The following is a 14,158-nucleotide window of genomic DNA, read 5'->3' on the forward strand; positions in this document are numbered from 1 at the left end:
GCTATGAAGCTGTAGAGAGTGAGGAGGTAAGAGGAGCTAGCCCTGCAGTCAGACTGGGATTTCTGGAGGCACAAAGAGGCAGGGTGAGGGGAGAGGCAGCATGCACTCGTGCACAGCAAATGTCACTTCTGCCAGAGACACGATGAGACAGTTGGGAGGAAAGAAACACAGCAGCAAAGCCTCTGATGTTTTGTTCTCAAAATATGATGGAAGCTGTGCAAACAAGGACTTCAGTGACACAGTGAAGCTTACCTCTGCACCCCTGAATCAGACAGTCAAATACACACAGAATCCAGGGGGAAGGCACCAATGCAGATTTAAGGCTATTTGAAGCTTCACAGGTTTGATGATGCTCATGCAGAGTCATAACAAATACACAGGTAAGTTGGACATCTGCTCTTGCAAGCCCTTCTGAGTTAAATGCATGATCAAACCATACTTTGTGACAATGAGAATCCAGACACTGAAGGGAAGGTGCAAGGTCTTGCACCTGGATCAGGTCGATCCCAAGTGATGCACTCAGAATGGGCAGAGAGCAGTGATGAGAAGGCCTTGGCTGTGCTGGGTGAGGAGCAGCTCAACATGAGCCAGCAAAGTGAGCTGGCAGTCCAGAAACCAACCCTGTGCTAGGCTGAGTCCCAGCAGCGTGGGCATCAGGGGCAGGGAAGGGACTCTGCATCTCTGCTCTGCTGGGACTCCCCACCAGCTCTGGAGCCCTCAGCACAGGAGCAGCAGGGACCTGTTGGAGCAGGGACAGAGGAAGTCACAACAGTCACGTAAAGGCTGGAGCAGTTGTGCTGCCAGTACAGGCAGCGAGAGTTGGAGTTGTTGAGTCCAGAGAAAGCTACAGGGAGACCTTAGAGCAGTCTTCAAGTGTTAAAGGGGCTACAGGAGAGCTGGAGAGGGACCTTGTACAAGGGCATGGAGTGGCAGGACCAAGGGTGATGGCTTTGAACTGGAAGCAGCTGGACTGAGACAAGACTTGAGGAAGAACAGTGAAACACTGGCGCAGGTTGAACAGAGAAGTTGTGAAGGCTCCAAAGCTGGAAGCCTGGAAGTCAGGTTAGATAGGGTTAGATGGTCTAGTGGAAGGTGTCTCTGCCCATAGCAAGGGGTTGGAACCAGATGTTCTTTAAGTTCCCTTCCAACCCAAAGCATTCTGGGATTCTATGATTAAAACCTCCTCTCCTGTTAGGTTTTCCAGCTTGTCTGAGCTGCTGTTCAGACATCTAACCCTAGTGCTCACAACAACATAGACGTGGGTTGGACTGGATGATTTCCACAGGTCCCTTCCAACCCCTACCATTGTGTGATTCTGCCAGATTTTCATGGCCATAGTTTTGTAGCCAAATGCTACAGCTGAGCACTGCTGTCAGTAAAAGAATGCTGCTGACAGGCTGAGCCCTGTCACAGGCACGGGACATTTGACATGGGTCACTGCCATGTGAGCGTGGAGTAACTTTTTCTCACCCCTCAGAACTGAAGATTAAACCTCAGGTGCACTCCAAGCACACATGCTGAATGAGAACATGCTGGATTTGCAGCAGGATTGGAGAGAGAGCTTTTAGTGAAGCTGCCAGGGCAGCACAACCTCATGCAAAGCCTATTTGCAGAGCTGCACATTTCAGTCGCTTTTAGAGCCAACTGCAAAGTTGGTTGTTTTTTTTACCCAGGAGTTCATTCAAGCTGAAGAATTCTGTGTCTGTAAAACAGATATATGGAACTTACTGGTATGTCCTGTTACCAAACCTAAAGACATTCCTCCTTTCTACTACCAGTTCTACTCAGCAAGCTCACCCTCCATGATAGTCAGAGGATCTTCCACCTTGGGGCGAAGGATGTTGGGGCCAAAAACGGTGGCCAGGTTTTGCACGCTCATTTTGTTGACACCTGAGTAAGACTGGACTTCATCCAGGAACCTGCAGGGGGGAAAGAGGCCTTTAAGGAACATGTTTAAAGGGATACAACCCCCAAAATAAATTCATAGAATCACAGAATGGTTTGGGTCGAAAGGGACCTCAAAAGCTCATCCAGTCCAACCCCCTCTGCACTCAGCAGGGACATCCTCCACTAGATCAGGTTGCCCACAGCCCTCCCCAGTCTAACCTTGAAGATCTCCAGGGATGGAGCCTCAACCACCTCCCTGGGCAACCTGCTGCAGTGCTTCAGCACCCTCCTGGTGCACAGCTTGTTCCTCACATCCAATCTCAATCTGCTCTGCTCTCATTTCAAACCATTGTCCCTTGTCCTGTCCCTACAGGTCTTTGTGAACAATCCCTCTGCAGCCTTCTTGTAGCCCCTTCAGGTACCAGACTAGATGACATTTAGAGGTCCCTTTCAACCCAAACCATTCTAGGATTCTGTGATCATAGAATCATAGATTACAAGGCTGGAAGGGATCTCAAGGTTCATTTGGTCCAACTTTTCTTGGCAAAAGCAGGGTCAAACTTGCCTTGGCAGGGGTGTTGGACCCAATGATCTTCAGAGGTCCCTGCCAAGCCCTACCGTACTGTGAGATGCTGTGGTATTCACTTCTACCTTCTCGCACTTCTTGCTGGATGCAGCCTGCTTATGAAAGCAAAGCCATGATGGAGCAAATCAGTGCTGAGCCATACAGCCAATCTCTGGTTTTAGTGCATTCCCTGAAGCTCAGCCATCCTCTGACCATGGACAAGGCTTTTCCTTCAGGGCACACACAGAGGCAGGGCTGCCAGGCAGGTCCCAGCTGGAAATGCCACAGTGAAGTTCTTGCAGAGGCACTCACCTGCAGATGTATTTCAGCAGATTGTAATTGACAGCTGGCAGGCTCTTGACTTGCTTCACCAGTTCTTTAAGGCCCTGTATGTGATTTAAGGATAAAAACAAAGAAAAAAGGGAGTGAGGAGGCAGCAGCTCTTGGCATTTCACCAAAGACTCAGGAAAGGTCAGCAATTCCTCTCAGCAGCCAAGGAGCACACACCACTGAAACTGCAGAGTTCAAAGCTATACACAGGTCACCATCAGGGACAGCTTCCAGAATCCAAGCTGTGTGTTCCACCTGACATACTGAAGGGAAGAGATGGCATCTGTAGATTTGGGCAGGCTTGAGACAGTCTTGGCCCATGCCAACCTTATGAAGTTCATGACAAACTCCCCAGGAGCCAGTGCAGGTCACTGGCAGCCCAGCAGGCAGCTGTGTGCTGGCTGCAGCCAGAGCAGGGAGAGCACAGGGAGGGGATTTTGTGCCTCTGCTCTGCTCAGACCACACCTGCAGCACTGCCTTCAGCACGAGAAGGACCTGAAGCTGCTGGAGAAGGCCCAGAGGAGGCCACAAAGATGATTGAGAACCTCCCCTGTGGAGACAGGTTGAGAGAGTTGGGGCTGTTCAGTTCCACTAACACCTAGAAAGGTTGGACCAGATGATCCTTGGAGTCCCTTCCAACCTGGCATTCTGGGATTCTGTAATCTCCACATAAAACCAGCCCCAGCTGATAGAGGCACCTCTTACACGAGAGACAGCTTTTCTCCTCCTCAAAATCAGAGCAGGCTGGAGCAGACCAGCTTTTGATTTCATGGAATCACAGAATGGGCTGGGTTGGAAGGGATCTGCAAAGCTCATCCAGTCCAACACCCCTGCACTCAGCAGGGACATCCTCCACTAGATCAGGTTACCCACAGCCCTCTCCAGCCTCACCTTGAAGATCCCCGGGGATGGGGCCACAACCACCTTTCTGGACAACCTGTTGAAGTGTTCTACTACCCTCATAGTAAAGAACCTGTTCCTAACCTCCAATCAAAATCTGCTCTGCTCTAGTTTGAAGCCACTGCCCTTTGTCCTTCAGCTCCTGGTCTTTCCCTCTGATGGGGTGGAGCAGAGAAGCAGCAGTTTGTGCTAAAACAAGAGCTCTGATCTGCTCCTCCTAGAGATGCCAACTCACCGTTTCCTCCTCCTTGCTGAGCATTTTGGCACAGGCCAGGAAATCCTCGTACTTGGCGTAGGGAATGACAGGTTCTGGGAGCTCCCTCAGGTACAGCTTGAGCAGCGACGCCACCGTGTGCACGTCCGTGGTGCTGTTGGGGTGGAACACAAGAAGGCGTCAGCTGGCAGGCAGGGGCACGCTCTGAGACTGACTGGCTACCAACTCTCACTACTCCATCTTCACCCCCGATGTTATTGAGCAAATATGGATTAGATAGAGAGATCTGTCATCTGGGGGTTGGGCAGTTTGGGAGGGTTTTTGGTCCTGTAAGCAACTTGGGATAGCTGAAAGCAAGAAAGTGACAACTTTCTTTTCAGTGAGGGTGACAGCAGGCTGGGAGCAGGCTGCCCAGAAAGGCTGTGGAGTCTCCTTCTCTGGAGACTTTCCAGACCCACCTGGATGCATTCCTATGAGAACTACCCTGGAGGATCCTGCCTTGGCAGGGAGGTTGGACTGGATGGTCTCTGGAGGTCCCTTCCAACCTATGAAGTTCTGTGATTTTGTGAACTCTCCTGATTTCTTGCTATAAATAATCATAGAATCACTGAAGTGTTTGGGTTAGAAAAGCTCTCTAAGATCATCCAGTCCAACCATCAACACAACCCCAATGTGGCCACCAAACCACGTCCCCAGTTGCCATGGCCACATCTTTCTTCAACACCTCCAGGGATGGGGACTCCACCACCTCCCTGGGTGAACTATGCCAACCCCTGACCAAAGTTAATTCCCCATAAGGCTCTAATTGCCTGTGAGGATCATGCCTCAAGTAGTACATATAAAGAACTTGATACCAGCCACTCGGTGTGAAGTGGAGCATTTAGTCCTTGCTAGCACAACTGATGGAGGATAGAAAGGCTGAAGAAGGGGACAAAAGCCCTGAGAACTGATGAGGTTTATGAGCTTTCTCCTCTGGGTGTGAAGTTCTGCCAGCACTTCAGCATGCAGCATTAGCTGGGTGCTAAAAACCACGCTGCTACCAAGGCAGAAGTGAGAAGAGAAATGGGAAGACAGGATGCTGAGGAGCAAGGAAGCAACAGGAATTCTGTGCTCTCAAAGGAACAACAGAAAGGTGCTTTCAGAGCCAAGATTAGAAATCCAGGTCCCAGGGAATAGCCTGGGACACATTCTCAAGCCTTAAAGCACATGCACTGCCCCAGGCTGCCACGAGATGGGGAGACTGCAAAGCAAGACTTTGGAAACCTTCCTTCCCCAAACTCTGCTGCAGCGCTGCTTAGGACTTCCACCCGGAATCACAGCATGAGAGGGGGTGGAAGGGACCTCTCAGGATCATCGAGTCCAACCCTCCTGCCAAAGCAGGGTCACCCAGAGCAAGCTGCACAAGATGATGTCCAGGCAGAAGCACAAAATGGTCTGGGTTGGAAGGAACCTCCAAAGCTCATCCAGTCCCACCCCCGTGCAGTCAGTAGGGACATCCTCCACTAAATCAAGTTGCCCACAGCTCTCACCCTGAATATCTCCAGGGATGGGGCCTCAACCATCTGAACAACTTGAGCAACCTGATCTAGTGGAGGATGTCCCTGCTGAGTGCAGGGGGGTTGGACTGGGTGACCTTTGGAGGTCACCTCCAACCCAGACCACTCTATGATTCTACCTGTTCCTTCTTGGAAAGGAAAATCACCAATCCTGCAGCCCTAAGTAAGGATGCTTCCACCTAGTACCAAACTCAGACCTTCCACACCGTAACAAAGTGTCAGCCTTTCTTAAAGGTGAGCATAGTCTTCTAGGAAGCCATTTCATAGAACCACAAAATGGCAGGAGCTGGAAGGGACCTCAAGTGCAACACCCCTGCCAAGGCAGGGACACCTACAGCAGATCACACAGGAACACATCTGGGTGGACCTTGAAAGCTCCCAGAGATGGAGACTCCATCACCTCTCTGGGCAGCTCTGCTACCCTCACAGTAAAGAAGTCTCTCCTCATGTTTAGGTGGAACTACCTGGGTTCAATTTGATGCCAATTACCTCTTGTCATGTCACTGGAGACCACTGAGCAGAGTCTGGCCCCACCTTCCTGACACTCACCCTTGGCTATTTGTAAGCAATGACAAGATCCCCCTCAGCCTCCTCTTCTCCAGCCTCACCAGCCCCAGCTCTCTCAGCCTCTCCTCACACAAGAGATGTTCCAGGCCCCATAGCATCTCAGTGTCCCTGTGCTGTAGCCTCTCCAGTAGCTTTTTGTCTTTCTTGAACTGGGAAGCCCAGAACTGGACACATTACTCCAGATACAGCCTCACCAGAGCAGAGTAGAGGAGGGGGAGAACCTCTCTCACCTGCTGACCACACTCTTCTTCATGCATCCCAGGATGCCCCTGCCCTTCTTGGCCACAGGGGCACATTGCTGGCTCATGGTTGCCCTGTTGTCCACCAGCACTCCCAAGTCCCTCTCCCCAGAGCTGCTCTCCAAAAGCTCAGCCCCCAACCTGTGCTGATCCCTGGGGTTCATCTGCAGGCCTCTCCCCTTGCCATTAGTCAGTGGCACTGGACTGCTCTCTGCCCAGCTCTGCAGCCTATCCAGGTCACACTGGATGGCAGCACAGCCTGCTGGTCTGGCAACCACATCTCCCAGTTTGGTACCATCAGCAAACTGGCTGAGGGAACACTCTGCCCCCTCCTCTCCATTTGTCAGAGGCAAGTGAAGTACAGGGCTGCTGCCTTATGGTGTTTTTTTCATCACAGCTGGCACATCAAATCCATTTCTGAAACTGAAATCCATGCAAACCTACTCCAAATGTTCCCCCTCTGCCAAGAACTAAATCCACAGTCTCCTCCAGCAGGACACCAATTAAAGTGATTTAATGACCCTCCCATCATGCCCAAAATGCATCTCCTAAGGTGCAGATAATTGGTAGCCCAGGTCTTTATGCTGTGCCATATAGAGAGGCTATTTCTGCTGATTAGAAAGAGGGCTGGAATCGAGGAGGATGTGGAAGTGGCTCCAGATGCACAGCTGATGAGCAGGTTGTGAGGGTAAGGGAAGGAAGTCTGGAAGAGGCAGAAGCAAAGAGGAAATTTCCAAGGCCTAAGGCCACTTGTGTTTGGCAGGAGGCAGCTTTCTAGGAAAGCCTTCATCTCTCATATGTTTTGTTTAGGGATTACTGCACTTTCCCTCTTGGAAGGGAATAAAGCCCCTGCTTTCTGGGCAACTACCTGCTTCTTTCATTTTTTATGTGTGAGCTGGTATATGGGCAAGAAAGGAACAATTTGCATGACCAACCACTCCCAAGTCAATCACAGAATCACACAATGGTAGGGGGGTTGGAAAGGGCCTCTGGAGATCACCGAGTACAACCCTCCTGCCAAAGCAGAGTCACCTAGACAAGGTCACAAGGAACACATTCAGGTGGGTTTGGAATGTCTCCAGAGATGGAGATTTCACCATCTTTGTGGGCAGCTTGTTCCAGGGCTCCATCACCCTTAAATTAACCCTGGAGGTGTTCAAGGTCAGGCTGGATGAGGCCTTGAGCAAGCTGCTGTAGTGGGAGGGGTACTTGTGCAATGCAGGGGAGATGGGGCTAGAAGGCATTCAAGGTCCCTTTCAACCTAAACCTCTCTCTGAATCTATGAAATATCCCAAGGGCAAGCAGCACAGATTCCCCAGAGGGGACAATTTACACAGAGGTGGAGCTGTCCTGGATATGCCAAGGACATTTCAAACAGCAGCAGGCACCAGCGACTGCCTAAGTGAACTGTCAGCTCCTCAAGGCAGATTTCACAATGTCTGCAGATAGACACAGAAGCAGTGAGCTGCTGATTGATTTTTTTGTTGTTGCTTTCAAACTGATGTATAATTTTCAGTGGTTTGGGGTTTTTTTTCCCCTTCACAGGAAAGGCCTCAGCAGTTTTCAGCTGTAGCAGCTGTACCTCCCCTTTCCCCAGGACTGAGGGAACTGCTGATGGTCCAAGTTTTCATCCCAAGGGGGCTTCAGGTCAGAGTTTCTTCACTCTGTGAGTCTGAGGAATTTCAAACACTGGCTCAGTTATGAAACACACAGCAACATCTTCTCCAACCAGAAGATCAAGATTAAATTAACACACAAAGGTTTTTTCCACTCTCAAACTTTACCTGAATTCATTCTCTGTTTTCATAAGTGACTCCACAGAATTAGAATCCCAGCAGTGTGGGGGTTAGAAGGGACCTCTGGAGACCATCTTCAACCCTTTTCTAAAGCAGGGTCACCCAGAGCAGATTGCACAAGTCTGCAGTGTTCAGGTAGGCTTTGAAAACCCTCAAAGAGAAAGACCCCACAACTTCTCTGGTCAGCCTGGTCCAGGGCTCCAGCATCCTTAGAGCAAAGTTCTGCCTCAGTATCAGAACATCCAGCTGCTAACTCACGCTAAGCACTTGTCAAAGAGGTTTCCTGGTTCAAAACGTGGCTGTTTTCTCTCGGGGGAAGCTATCCTTCCAAACGTGCCACCTTTGTTCAGAGATTGCATTGTTCCGTGGTCCTCTTTGCCACAGGGCTGCAGAGAGGAACACAGAGGGAAGGAGGGCAGGGTCTCCACACAGCTGTGATCAGCAGCTGACCTCTGGGCAAGTGAGTAGATTCGTGCCTTTGACCTCCACCTCCCAATGGCTATAAAGTGATTTAAGATGGAGCAACCATTGCAAGACAGAGCATTTGTAAGGAGTGCTAGTCCTGGCTGTATGATCCTACCTTGAGCTTTGATTTTAATTCTACAAGTTTCGTGGCCTTACAGTGTCTGAAGGGGCTACAGGAGAGCTGGGGAGGGACTTCTGACAAGGGCTGGGAGTGCCAGGATGAGGGACAATGGCTTTGAGCTGGGAGAAGGGAGATTGAGAGTGGAGATGAGGAAGAAAATCTTGCCAGTGAGGGTGGGGAGACACTGGCACAGGTTGCCCAGGGAGGCTGTGGCTGTCCCCTGCCTGGAGGTGACCAAGGCCAGGTTGGATGAAGCCTTAAGCAAGCTGGGCTGGTGGGAGGTGTCCCTGGTCACGGCAGGGGGGGTGTGAAACTGGATGATCTTTGAGGTCTCTTCCAACCCAAGCCATTGTGTGATTCTATGAACTCATTTCTTTTCCTGCACTTGCCAGGAATTCCCAAAGAGATTTCTCCACAATCATTTCTCACACAAACATCTACACAAGCCTACAGACCCATTTCAAATCATCTTCACTTGTTCTGAAGCCTTTGATCTATGTGCACCTACACACAGGGAAGATGCCAATATAACAATTGGCAAACTGCTCACACATCAGCTCTCTGTTTTGGTTCCAACGCTGATGACAGCAGTGAGTCTCTCTGCCAGCCAGAGCTGGTGACCTGGAACCCTTACAGCAGTGTGACCTGGATTTCATTGTGCTTTGTGTCTCATCACCAAACACATCAGCTCAGTTCCAACTGCAGCCACCTCAGTATTACTGTTACGGATGTCTGAGAACAAGCAAAATGGAACTCAATAAAATAATAAACTCAATGCAGAGTTGGAACCATCAGGTTTTGACTAATAATAACATCTGCCCCCTCCCTGGAGGTGTTGAAGGCCAAGCTGGATGATGATTTGAGCAACCTGGGCTAGTGAGAGATGTCCCTGCCCATGGCATGGGGGTTGGAACTGGATGATCTTGAAAGTCTCTTCCAACCCAAACCATTCTATGAATCTACGAACCAAAAGAGATGAATCTGTGAATCATTACAGCTCTGGAATCCTCACCACAAAAGTGACATGGACCAGAAGGAGCAGGTCCAGAGGAGTGCCACAAAAATGATCAGGGGTTTGGAACATCTCTCCCACAAGGACAGGCTGAGGGAGCTTGGGGTGTTCAGCTTGGAGAAGAGAAGGTTCCAGGCAGATCTTAGAGCAGCCTGCCAGTACCTGAAGGGGCCACAAGAAGGCTGCAGAGGGACTGTTTGCAAAGGCCTGCAGGGACAGGATCAGGGGCAATGGTTTGAAATGAGAGCAGAGCAGATTGAGATTGGATGTGAGGAACAAGTTCTGCACCAGGAGGGTGCTACAGGTTGCCCAGGGAGGTGGCTGAGGCTTCATCCCTGATGATACTCAAGGTCTGGATCAAGAAAGCTTTGAGCAACTTGATTTAGTGGAGGATGTTTAAGGCCAGGCTGGACGAGGCTGTGGCCAGCCTGCTCTAGGGTAGAGTGTCCCTGCCCATAGCAGGGGGGCTGGAACTAGATGATCCTTGTGGTCCCTTCCAACCCTGACTGATTCTATGATTCTGTGTCTCTGCTGACTGCAAGGGAATTGGACTGGATGACCTTTAGAGGTCCTTTCAACCCAAACCATTCTATGATTCTATGATTAAGCACAGTGGATCTGCAAGTTCATGGGAGAAAGCAAACATGGATCCTTAATTTTGTCTTTTCTTGACACCACTTCTAGTAGTGACCACTTTCTGGGAGCTCAACCTGCTAAGCAGATTACATCAGACCTAAAGATCATGCTCCTGCTCACAACAGTCCAAAGAAAAAGTTACCCCAAAACCTGGTGGCAATCAGGGAGGTGCTTGGTAAACACTGAGACATGACCTTCACCTCCAAAGTCTACAAATGGAACAAAAGGTTGGAAGGGTAAAAAGGAAATGCCCCTTGGAAACAATGGCAGAGATCAAAGAGAATTTCTATTTGCCTGACTTCTGGACCATTGCTACACCTAAATCACAGCTCTTCAAAGCCCAGAGCCAAAAAGTCAACAGAAGAAGGACCCTTCACAAGGAGACAGGCAGCCATACAAGGGCAGGGTTCTATAAATGCAGCTTCAGAAGCAGAACTGCAGGACCAGCAATTTACAGGTAGCTCCTGCTGCTGTTTGTAATTGCTCTGGTGGAGATGATCTGCCTGCCTCACAGCAGCACCATGCAAAATCCTTTCTCCATTTCATCTGCTGAAGCTCAGCCAGCCTGCCTGCTCCTGGGGCTCATTACTCTCTGCTACAGATGCTGCTAGATAATCTTGCAAAAAAAAAACCTCAACCAAACAAAAAATCCCCCACAAAAGAACGCTGGGGGTGAAGCCTGGTCTCATTTGGTTTGGATAGTTAGAACCTGTGCACCTCTCTCAGTGGGGTCTTCATCTCCCTAGAGTTTGGGGGTGGCTTCTTTGGCATTTACTCACAGTAATCATAGACTCATCCAATGGTTTGGGTTGGAAAGGAACTTAAAGTTCAAATCCTCCCACCAGGGAGAGGGACAATTTCCACTAGAGCAGGCTCCTCAAAGCTTCATCCAGCCTGGCCTTCAACACTTCCATGGAGAGAGCATCCACAGCAACCTGTGGATCCCTGGGCAACCTGTGGATCCCTGGGCAACCTGTGCCAGTGTCTCCCTGCCCTCACTCACAAGAATTTCTTCCTTATCTCCACCCTCAATCTCGCCTCTCCCAGCTCAAAGCCACTGTCCCTCATCCTGGCACTCCCAGCCCTTGGCAAAAGTCCCCTCCCAGATCTCCTGGAGCTCACTGCAGATACTGGAAGGCTGCTCTAAGGTGTCCCTGAAGCCTTCTCTTGTCCAAGCTGAAGAGCCCAAACTCTCTCAGCCTGCCCTTACAGACAGATTCTGTAGGCCTCTGATATCTTTGTGGCCTCCTCTGGATCCTCTTCAGCACCTCCAGGGCCTTCTTGTGCTGGGGGCACTAGAAACTGAGGCAGTGCTGCAGGTGAGGACTAAGCAGAGCAGAGAGACAGAATCCCCTCCCTGTGCTGCTGCTCTCCCTGCTCTGCATGCAGTCAGCACACAGCTGCCTGCTGGGCTGCCAGAGACCAGTGCTGGCTCTTGGGCAGTTTGGCACCAAATGATAGCCCCAAGGCCTTCTCCTGCAGGCTGCTCTCCAGCCACTCCTCACCCAGCCTGGATTTGTGCATGGGATTGCCCAAGCCAGGTGTAGGACCTTGCACTTGGCTTTGTTGACCAAAGTGTATGAGGCCTTGAGCAAGCTGGGCTAGCAGAAGGTGTCCCTGGACAGGCAACTGGATGACTTTTAAGGTCCCTTCCAACTCAAACCATTCTATGATTATTGTCACAGTCCCTTTTATTTCAAGGCCAAAAGCCCCCAAACTCTAAAGGTTTAAACACATAAAAGCAGAACTCCATTCCAGTGCATTTTATAGGTGACAGAACATATTGGAACTGGTGACAAGAGAAATTCTTTCTCTGTGCAACTGACTCAGTGCCAGCATCACCACAGCATTTCCAACCATACCAAGATCAAGGCAGCCCAGATAGTTCTCAGTAAGTCAAACCATTAGCCACACCAGCTCTTCACAAAGGGAAATTCTCCAGGAACACTTTGAAATCAGACATCAAAGTCAGAAAGGGAAGAAAGGAGAAAAAATAACCAACAGAAAAGATATTTTAGAGTGATAATAGGAAACACAACACAACCTCCCAAGCCCCTGCCCTTCTGGCAGCTGCTGGGGGTGCAGCAGATCACGTCGTGCCTGGGGTTAGGGGAGTGGGGGCCAGCTGGAGGGTTTTACCTGTCAAAAGAAGGCTTCTCTCCACAGTCGAAGGCATCCTGCAGCTCCTTGACCAGGTTGGCCTGGCCAGGCAGTCGGAAGAGGCCCTCCTCCTTCAGCCCCCGCTGCCGGATGAAGTCCACGCACTGCTCCACCAGCATGGGGGCCAGGCGGGGCCCGAAGCGCTTCTCATAGCGCACAGTGTCCTCCAGCTTCTGCCCGAAGATCCCTGCAGGAGGAACAGACATGCTGCACTCACCCGAGGAGCCTGGGGCTTGCCTGAGGCCACAGGCCACATGCAGGTCTCTCAAATGCGCAGACAATGAACCTTCTCCTTTCTGAAGGGCAAAATCCTAGAGCCCTAGAATGGCTCAGGTGACAAGGGTGCTGGGAGAGAGTAGCTGAAGATGAGCCAGCAGTGTGCCCAGGTGGGCAGCAGAGCCAATGGCATCCTGGGCTGGCTCAGGAGCAGTGTGGGCAGCAGGACAAGGGAGGTTCTTGTGCCCCTGTGCTCAGCACTGCTCAGGCCACCCCTTGAGTGCTGCGTCCAGTTCTGGGCTCCTCAATTCAAGAGAGATGTTGAGGTGCTGGAAGGTGTCCACAGGAGGGCGCCAAAGCTGGTGAGGGGCCTGGAGCAGAGCCCTGTGAGGAGAGGCTGAGGGAGCTGGGGGTGTGCAGCCTGCAGAAGAGGAGGCTCAGGGCAGAGCTCATTGCTGTCTGCAACTGCCTGCAGGGAGGCTGTAGCCAGGTGGGGTTGGGCTCTGCTGCCAGGCAAGCAGCAACAGAACAAGGGGACACAGTCTCAAGTTGTGCCAGGGCAGGTCTAGGCTGGATGTTAGGAGGAAGTTGTTGGCAGAGAGAGTGATTGGCATTGGAATGGGCTGCCCAGGGAGGTGGTGGAGTTGCTGTGCCTGGAGGTGTTGAAGCCAAGCCTGGCTGAGGCACTTAGTGCCATGGTCTGGTTGCTTGGCCAGGGCTGGGTGCTAGGTTGGCCTGGATGAGCTTGGAGGTCTCTTCCAACCTGCTTGATTCTACAATTCTTGTGCTACCAAACCCACAGTCTGAGCTTCCCTTCAAGAACCCACAACCACTCCTGGTTTCAACCACAAGAGGTTTTGTCTCTTTCCAAACAGAACTATTCAGCATAAGTCAGGTTATTCCAGTGCTGTGACACACAGCTACAGCTCAGCCCCACCAACAGCACAGTTAGCAGCAGTAAGCCCTGTCCTGCTGCCTGTGCCTCCTTCTCTCCGTGCTGGCCTTCTTTAATCAGCAATGTGCACATTTGCAGAGGGAAGGGAAGCTCTCAACCCTACCAGAGTGCTCTGAAACTCCTATTAACAATGCCACTGCACTCAAAACACAGCACTCTCTACTAAAACATTTTGGAGGACGGTTTGGGTTTTTTCCCCCCTCTTCCCTTCATTTTAGAATTGGCTTTCAGATCATGTCTAACAGCAAATGAAGAAAGCAGGAGAGGAATTCTGTGCACAATGGGAACAGAATCCTTTTCTGTCTTAATATAAATTGCTGATGCACCATAAGACAGAAAGTGTTGAGGACAAGTGGCAGCCAGAAAGCATTAGGACGCCTGTAACTAGGATCAGGCAGTATCTCTGGGGACAAACAGAGAGTAGGAAGTAAGAAACATACAGAAGGTGACATATATTAAATGGGCAAACAGGTACTGAGGAAAACTTTAACTCCAGCTGTATGTGAGGAAAAGCCTGATCCAACGGAGAGGCAACCAGT

At 50.7% G+C, this 14,158-nt stretch overlaps 1 protein-coding gene across 10 annotated transcripts in view; it reads right to left on the minus strand.

Moving 5' to 3' along the window:
* Positions 1-14,158, minus strand: part of ARHGAP24 (Rho GTPase activating protein 24) — a 184,241-nt gene that overhangs the window by 6,031 nt on the left and 164,052 nt on the right. For 8 of the 10 annotated variants that reach the window (XM_064149592.1, XM_064149591.1, XM_064149590.1 and 5 more), the window contains 5 exons: positions 12,428-12,635; positions 3,918-4,050; positions 2,765-2,838; positions 1,798-1,919; positions 1,670-1,702 (listed from right to left, as the gene is read on the minus strand). In XM_064149592.1, coding sequence (XP_064005662.1) covers positions 1,670-1,702; positions 1,798-1,919; positions 2,765-2,838; positions 3,918-4,050; positions 12,428-12,635 — 570 coding nt within the window. The remainder of the gene's footprint in view (positions 1-1,669; positions 1,703-1,797; positions 1,920-2,764; positions 2,839-3,917; positions 4,051-12,427; positions 12,636-14,158) is intronic. The other 2 variants (XM_064149587.1, XM_064149596.1) reach the window with 1 other exon arrangement.

Source organism: Pogoniulus pusillus, chromosome 10 (assembly GCF_015220805.1).
Source record: "Pogoniulus pusillus isolate bPogPus1 chromosome 10, bPogPus1.pri, whole genome shotgun sequence".
In the NCBI taxonomy this organism is placed as follows: domain Eukaryota; kingdom Metazoa; phylum Chordata; class Aves; order Piciformes; family Lybiidae; genus Pogoniulus; species Pogoniulus pusillus.